At 56.7% G+C, this 8,565-nt stretch overlaps 1 protein-coding gene across 1 annotated transcript in view; it reads right to left on the bottom strand.

The window, feature by feature from the left end:
• RAB3GAP1 (RAB3 GTPase activating protein catalytic subunit 1) overlaps positions 1-8,565 on the bottom strand; it is a 168,947-nt gene that overhangs the window by 75,450 nt on the left and 84,932 nt on the right. The window contains 4 exon segments of the mRNA XM_075317143.1: positions 1,565-1,591; positions 1,594-1,656; positions 2,419-2,492; positions 3,270-3,338. Of these exon segments, the coding sequence (XP_075173258.1) occupies positions 1,565-1,591; positions 1,594-1,656; positions 2,419-2,492; positions 3,270-3,338 (233 nt within the window).

The following is an 8,565-nucleotide window of genomic DNA, read 5'->3' as shown; positions in this document are numbered from 1 at the left end:
GCATAATTCAGGCAGGACGCGGTGGCAACTAAAACCTGCAGAGAGTTTTAGCGCTGAGATATCTGTGGGGCTCTGGCATCAATCTATTGTGAATTGACATTTGATTTCACCAATTGGGGAATTATTTACCCCCCAGAGGATAAGCAGCTGCCAGAAGTGACTGGCAGCCGCTTCTCTCCCTCCTTCCTACTGTGCCAGCTAGAGGATGCCACGTTCTGCGGCACGTTTATACCAGGGGGGACATGCCAGGTCCACAGGGGGCACTCTAAAAGCAATGAATTTAAAGGGGTTGTCCACTACGTTCACATTGATGGTCTATCCTTATGATGGGTCATCAGTGTCTGATTGGCTGGGGTCCGACACCCCGCACCCCCACCGATCAGCTGTTCTCAGTCCCGGCAGCAGGAGACCGGAAATGCTCAGTTCCGGCGCTGCTCCGTCTTCTGATAGCGGCAGGGTACTGCACATCCACCCCCTATTGATCTGAATGGGAGGCAGATGTGCAGTACACAACCGCAGCCACCATCACCATGAACCGATGATCATCGGGGTGTGGGGTGTCGGACCCCCCCTGATCTGACATTGATGACCCACCCTAAAGATAGGCCATTAATGTAAAAGTAGGGGACAACCTATTTAAGTCCCTAATCCCTGTAATTTAAGGAGAAAGAAAAAAAAATTAATTTAGTCACCAGAGATGGACAATCCCTTTAAGCTCTTCTGATCATTACTTGCATAGCGCCAACATATGCAGCAGCCAAGGGCTAATGGCGATTCGGCTTATTATGGAGCTTCTATAAAGGGGTTGTCTCAAGATCCTTCTTCAGGAGCGCACTGCTCCTCTTCCTGCCAGGGGAGCGGTGTACACCTGAAGATTGACAGTTTCGACGTGCGCCCTCTGATGAGGCAGCTTCACCTCGGAGGGAGGCACTGAAGCTGTCTGGAGTCAGCGATGCTACAAGCGCTGCTTTCCTTACTTAGGAGACCGGCCACTGCTGATAGCCTGCTCAGGTGGCCGGTAACCTAGGCAACAAGCAATATAAAACATTTAAAGGGAACCTGTCACCGGATGTTTATAATGCTCACCTAACGGTCGTGCAGAGCAGACCGGTCGGATGGGCGTCTTCGTTCTCTGGGTCTCGCGCCTCGTCTTTCGGCCATCTTTGTCCTCTTTCTGAAGCTAGTGTGGATGACGCACTCTACGTCATCTATATTAGCCGACAGTGAGGTCCTGCGCAGACGCACTGAGCAGGGAAGATCAAAGTGCGCCTGCGCAGGACCTCAATGTCGGCTAATGTAGATGACGTAGAACGCGTCATCCACACTAGCTTCAGAAGGAGGACAAAGATGGCCGAAAGAGGAAGCACGGGACCCGGAGAACGGAGGCGCCCATCCGACTAGTCTACACCGCACCGACCGTTAAGTGAGTATTATAAACATCCGATGACAGGTTCCCTTTAAAAATAATGTAATAAGGTAAATTGCAAAGTTCTCGTTTTTGCAACCACTTTGCAATTTTATCCATTTATCACTAGACCGGTGCGTGTAGCATCGGCATCATTACCTTTTCCATTCTCCTCGAAGGCAGATTCCCGAGAAGTTCATCCGTGGATTCTTTACGGCGACAAAGTCTAAAAAATTCTGAAATAAAATCCCCTAAAGAAGAGATCAGGAGTTAGTGTAAAGTGTCGGGACGCCGGGTTACCCTGCCGAAAACAAACAGCAAAGAGCCAGAAAAGCCAAACTATCCAGTAGACGGCAAAACAGACCAGGCGCCCCCATCTGTACCCAACCACAGGAGATAAGGGCGCCCCCTGGAGTTTACATAGGAAACTGCCCTTACACAACACTGAGCGGTGGAGATGCAAGAATAAAATGATGTCTTGGGAGACAATTTAGAGAAGCATTCCCATCTGGAGAACTGCTGGGAAAGACCATCCCAGCGGAGGTTAAAGGGCTAGGAATGAATTGTGGGGTCCAGCTGATGAGACGCCCCCAGAATGCAAAAACAAAGGATCAGAAAGCCCTGCTCCCCTACAAGACTGCAGCTTTAGAAAAAACAGCTTCTATGGTTTAGTGTGTGCAGCTCCTATAAGGAACAATGCGTCTCCATGGTAACAGACTACAAACAAACCTGGTGTGTAGTCTGACTCTGCAGACAGACCCCCATCTGTCCACTACCAATGTCAGCGGAGAGGAGGAAGGGAGCGTGACTGCGGGATCTGACTACATTGTGGTGTGTAGCCATGGAAACATATAGGTTTGTATTGGGGGTTTATACACAAAACGGAAAAGTCGTAAAGTTTCCTTATTTTATCATTTTAGATACATTGTAGCAATTTAAGACATTAACTAATCTCCACATCACTTAGGAAATAAACGTAGTGGGACATTTTCACCCAGCGTCCGAGTGCTCACCTAACATGCACTGCGGGTTATCTGCTTTTCTCACCCGGACTGACCACTGCGGAGCTTGGAGTGGGTCCAAATCCCTGGAAGTCAAAAGCAAAAACTCAATTTTTTTTTTCACCCTTATTGAAAATGCACCCAACTACCTCCCCTCCCCCACCCTGCACATTGTTGGCTGCAAATGAGAATCAGTCAGTGAGCGCGGTCTGAGTGTTTGAATGTTTGCAGCTCTTTTTCTGTATGACCACATGAAAGTTCAGCTCAACTTTGATGTGGTCTGTAGTCATGAGCTCAGGAAAAGCGAGATGAAATAGATACAAACTGCCCATCCGAGCTCACTGACAGATACTCCGTTAACTCACTATGCAACCAGCAATAAATAGGACAACACAGAGACTATAGAAGGAAAATGGTGCAAAATTTTGAATGAAACCAAATTGTAAAATTTACTTGTAAGCAAAAATATGTGCATTTAAGTAAAAAACATAAAATCAAGGACAATTTTGGAATAACAGGCATCAAATATGCCAGGTCCATGGGTCGGGCTGGTGGCTGCCATATATAACCGCTGGTGAAAGTCAGGGATCAGATAAGAAGGGAACCTCCCTTGGATTGATTTCAGGATGGGGATTGTACAGGAAGAAATCTACTTTTTTGCATTAATTCTTCACATTCACAAGATCTCTGCTTGCAGGAATTGAATGGTAACCTGCACTGTTTACTTGCATGGCTCCATATAAGACGCGGCTCACGACTAAGGTTTTTATGCATGTAGCAAGCAATGAAGGTTTTCATTCAGTGACATGTGCAGAGTAGGTGGGTCACCCCCCCCTCCCCCGGTCTCGTAGCTTTTTACTTACGAGTACACGTCGTTGTCCACGATGATGCCTTCGGTCAGACACGGCCAAGTGGTGGCCAAGTGCAACTCACTAGGAGGCAAAAGCAAGGATGGAGTTAGCGGATCGGAGACATGACAGCGGGAAAGAAAACAACTTCATACAGAGAGGGGGAACGCAGGAAAATCGGAAGCGGGGAGCTGCAGAACGCAGGAGAATTCCCAAAAAATGATATTAACCCCTTGCTGTCATTAGCCAGTAACAGTCCGTCCTACATCAGGTCCGCATGAATGGAGCATGCTCCAGAGTTGTACTAAACAGCTGATGAATGGAGCTAGTTCTGACCGCTGCTGACAATCACTGACAGATAAATAGCCTGGTTTCTGGTGCACAAGTGCACAGGGTCCCATAGCCTCCCTCCACCCACAATGAGACCGTGGGCAAATTAAAGGGGCTTTCCAAATGAGCGTCATCTCCATCCCAGGCAAATGCTTTTTCATCTTCACTTCCTGTTACGATCCGTAGTTTCATAGATTCATTGAAAACTACATTTCCCATGATGCCCCTGTCTCCCTTCCTCTAAGTGCAGCCATGGCTTATGGCAATGCTCCTCTGCTTACAGCTACAGCAGAAAACGGGCTCCTGGAAGGGCATGTGATGGATATGTTTTCATGACCTTATTGCATTGTCCCTATGATAACACTCCCTGTCACACAGGGACAATGTGTGGTCTCGATTCTCCATCTACATCCAGCACTGCAATGAATATTTGCATTTAGGAGATTAACATCCAGAGAATTGAAGATAAATCAGCGGCGGCCGGCGGGGCTTATGAGGCGCAGTCATTTCTGTGTTTTCCGAGCCTCAATCTTCTCATTGAATCCCCCCCCCCCCCCCCCCCCGTCATCCTGCACCGGGGGCTTCACCTGGAGATTGCACAATTTACTGTGTATAACGTGTCATTTCATCGCGTGAGCAGAAATGAGCAATGTAGCCGTAAAAAGGTCACTGTTCTATGAAAATGGCCAAATTGTGCACATACTGCATGATTACCCCGGAGAGCGAAACCGAGCCGTTCCCTCAGCGAACGGTTAATAGTTTCAGAACTGCAGCTCTTAAATTGCAGCATCTGCAATATCCGATGTGATAGGGGGTCCGGCTCATATCTACCCCACCCCTGTGCCCCTCCCCAATTATACACATGTCCCGGCACCTGTACCTCTCCCCACACCTGCACCCATCCCAGTGCTTGTACCCCTCCCAGTGCCTGTACCCCTCCCAGTGCCTGTACCCCTCCCAGTGCCTGTACCCCTCTCAGTGCCTGTACCCCTCCCAGTGCCTGTACCCCTCCCAGTGCCTGTACCCCTCTCAGTGCCTGTACCCCTCCCAGTGCCTGTACCCCTCCCAGTGCCTGTACCCCTCCCAGTGCCTGTACCCCTCCCAGTGCCTGTACCCCTCCCAGTGCCTGTACACCTCTCAGGACCAGTAACCCTCCCAGGATCTGTACCCCTCCCGGGTCCTGTACCCCTCGCAGGATCTGTATCCCTCCCGGGTCCTGTACCCCTCCCGGGTCCTGTACCCCTCCCAGGTCCTGTACCCCTCCCAGGTCCTGTACCCCTCCCAGGTCCTGTACCCCTCCCAGAACCAGTAACCCTCCCGGGTCCTGTACCCCTCCCGGGTCCTGTACCCCTCCCGGGTCCTGTACCCCTCCCGGGTCCTGTACCCCTCCCGGGTCCTGTACCCCTCCCGGGTCCTGTACCCCTCCCGGGTCCTGTACCCCTCCCGGGTCCTGTACCCCTCTCCCAGAACCTGTACCCCTTCCAGGACCTGTAACCTTACACACGCTTGTACTACTCCCAGAACCAGTAACCCTCCAAGGATCTGTACCCCTCCCAGGATCTGTACCCCTCCCGGGTCCTGTACCCCTCCCGGGTCCTGTACCCCTCCCGGGTCCTGTACCCCTCCCGGGTCCTGTACCCCTCCCGGGTCCTGTACCTCTCCCGGGTCCTGTACCCCTCCCGGGTCCTGTATCCCTCCCGGGTCCTGTACCCCTCCCGGGTCCTGTACCCCTCCCGGGTCCTGTACCCCTCCCGGGTCCTGTACCCCTCCCGGGTCCTGTACCCCTCCCGGGTCCTGTACCCCTCCCAGAACCAGTAACCCTCCCAGGATCTGTATCCCTCCGGGGTCCTGTATCCCTCCCGGGTCCTGTACCCCTCCCGGGTCCTGTACCCCTCCCGGGTCCTGTACCTCTCCCAGGTCCTGTACCCCTCCCGGGTCCTGTACCTCTCCCGGGTCCTGTACCTCTCCCGGGTCCTGTACCCCTCCCGGGTCCTGTACCCCTCCCGGGTCCTGTACCCCTCCCGGGTCCTGTACCCCTCCCGGGTCCTGTACCCCTCCCAGGTCCTGTACCCCTCCCAGGTCCTGTACCCCTCTCCCAGAAACTGTACCCCTTCCAGGACCTGTAACCTTACACACGCTTGTACTACTCCCAGAACCAGTAACCCTCCAAGGATCTGTACCCCTCCCGGGTCCTGTACCCCTCCTCCCGGAACCTGTACCCCTCCTCTCGGAACCTGTAACCTTCCACACGCATGTACCCCTCCCAGAACCAGTAACCCTCCCAGGATCTGTACCCCTCCCGGGTCCTGTACCCCTCCCGGGTCCTGTACCCCTCCCGGGTCCTGTACCCCTCCCGGGTCCTGTACCCCTCCCGGGTCCTGTACCCCTCCCGGGTCCTGTACCCCTCCCGGGTCCTGTACCCCTCCCGGGTCCTGTACCCCTCCCAGGTCCTGTACCCCTCTCCCAGAACCTGTACCCCTTCCAGGACCTGTAACCTTACACACGCTTGTACTACTCCCAGAACCAGTAACCCTCCAAGGATCTGTACCCCTCCCAGGTCCTGTACCCCTCCTCCCGGGACCTGTACCCCTCCTCCCGGAACCTGTACCCCTCCTCCCGGAACCTGTACCCCTCCTCCCGGAACCTGTACCCCTCCTCCCGGAACCTGTACCCCTCCTCCCGGAACCTGTACCCCTCCTCCCGGAACCTGTACCCCTCCTCCCGGAACCTGTACCCCTCCTCCCGGAACCTGTACCCCTCCTCCCGGAACCTGTAACCTTCCACACGCATGTACCCCTCCCAGAACCAGTAACCCTCCCAGGATCTGTACCCCTCCCGGGTCCTGTACCCCTCCCGGGTCCTGTACCCCTCCCGGGTCCTGTACCCCTCCCGGGTCCTGTACCCCTCCCAGGATCTGTATCCCTCCCGGGTCCTGTATCCCTCCCGGGTCCTGTACCCCTCCCGGGTCCTGTACCCCTCCCGGGTCCTGTACCCCTCCCGGGTCCTGTACCCCTCCCGGGTCCTGTACCCCTCCCGGGTCCTGTACCCCTCCCGGGTCCTGTACCCCTCCCGGGTCCTGTACCCCTCCCGGGTCCTGTACCCCTCCCAGAACCAGTAACCCTCCCAGGATCTGTATCCCTCCCGGGTCCTGTATCCCTCCCGGGTCCTGTACCCCTCCCGGGTCCTGTACCCCTCCCGGGTCCTGTACCCCTCCCGGGTCCTGTACCCCTCCCGGGTCCTGTACCCCTCCCGGGTCCTGTACCCCTCCCGGGTCCTGTACCTCTCCCGGGTCCTGTACCTCTCCCGGGTCCTGTACCCCTCCCGGGTCCTGTACCCCTCCCGGGTCCTGTACCCCTCCCGGGTCCTGTACCCCTCCCGGGTCCTGTACCCCTCCCGGGTCCTGTACCCCTCCCGGGTCCTGTACCCCTCCCGGGTCCTGTACCCCTCCCGGGTCCTGTACCCCTCTCCCAGAACCTGTACCCCTTCCAGGACCTGTAACCTTACACACGCTTGTACTACTCCCAGAACCAGTAACCCTCCAAGGATCTGTACCCCTTCCAGGTCCTGTACCCCTCCTCCCGGGACCTGTACCCCTCCTCCCGGGACCTGTACCCCTCCTCCCGAAACCTGTACCCCTCCTCCCGGAACCTGTAACCTTCCACACGCATGTACCCCTCCCAGAACCAGTAACCCTCCCAGGATCTGTACCCCTCCCGGGTCCTGTACCCCTCCCGGGTCCTGTACCCCTCCCGGGTCCTGTACCCCTCCCGGGTCCTGTACCCCTCCCGGGTCCTGTACCCCTCCCGGCTCCTGTACCCCTCCCGGCTCCTGTACCCCTCCCGGCTCCTGTACCCCTCCCGGCTCCTGTACCCCTCCCGGCTCCTGTACCCCTCCCGGCTCCTGTACCCCTCCCGGCTCCTGTACCCCTCCCGGCTCCTGTACCCCTCCCGGCTCCTGTACCCCTCCCGGCTCCTGTACCCCTCCCGGCTCCTGTACCCCTCCCGGGGTCCTGTACCCCTCCCAGGTCCTGTACCCCTCTCCCAGAACCTGTACCCCTTCCAGGACCTGTAACCTTACACACGCTTGTACTACTCCCAGAACCAGTAACCCTCCAAGGATCTGTACCCCTCCCAGGTCCTGTACCCCTCCTCCCGGGACCTGTACCCCTCCTCCCGGAACCTGTACCCCTCCTCCCGGAACCTGTAACCTTCCACACGCATGTACCCCTCCCAGAACCAGTAACCCTCCCAGGATCTGTACCCCTCCCGGGTCCTGTACCCCTCCCGGGTCCTGTACCCCTCCCGGGTCCTGTACCCCTCCCGGGTCCTGTACCCCTCCCGGGTCCTGTACCCCTCCCAGGTCCTGTACCCCTCCCAGGTCCTGTACCCCTCTCCCAGAACCTGTACCCCTTCCAGGACCTGTAACCTTACACACGCTTGTACTACTCCCAGAACCAGTAACCCTCCAAGGATCTGTACCCCTCCCAGGTCCTGTACCACTCCTCCCGGGACCTGTACCCCTCCTCCCGGAACCTGTACCCCTCCTCCCGGAACCTGTACCCCTCCTCCCGGAACCTGTACCCTTCCACACGCATGTACCCCTCCCAGAACCAGTAACCCTCCCAGGATCTGTACCCCTCCCGGGTCCTGTACCCCTCCCGGGTCCTGTACCCCTCCCGGGTCCTGTACCCCTCCCGGGTCCTGTACCCCTCCCGGGTCCTGTACCCCTCCCGGGTCCTGTACCCCTCCCGGGTCCTGTACCCCTCCCGGGTCCTGTTCCCCTCCCGGGTCCTGTTCCCCTCCCGGGTCCTGTTCCCCTCCCGGCTCCTGTACCCCTCCCGGCTCCTGTACCCCTCCCGGCTCCTGTACCCCTCCCGGGGTCCTGTACCCCTCCCGGGGTCCTGTACCCCTCCCGGGTCCTGTACCCCTCCCAGGTCCTGTACCCCTCTCCCAGAACCTGTACCCCTTCCAGGACCTGTAAC

Source organism: Anomaloglossus baeobatrachus, chromosome 7 (genome assembly GCF_048569485.1).
Source record: "Anomaloglossus baeobatrachus isolate aAnoBae1 chromosome 7, aAnoBae1.hap1, whole genome shotgun sequence".
Classification (NCBI taxonomy): Eukaryota; Metazoa; Chordata; class Amphibia; order Anura; family Aromobatidae; genus Anomaloglossus; species Anomaloglossus baeobatrachus.
This window is presented reverse-complemented; position numbering and strand designations above follow the sequence as displayed.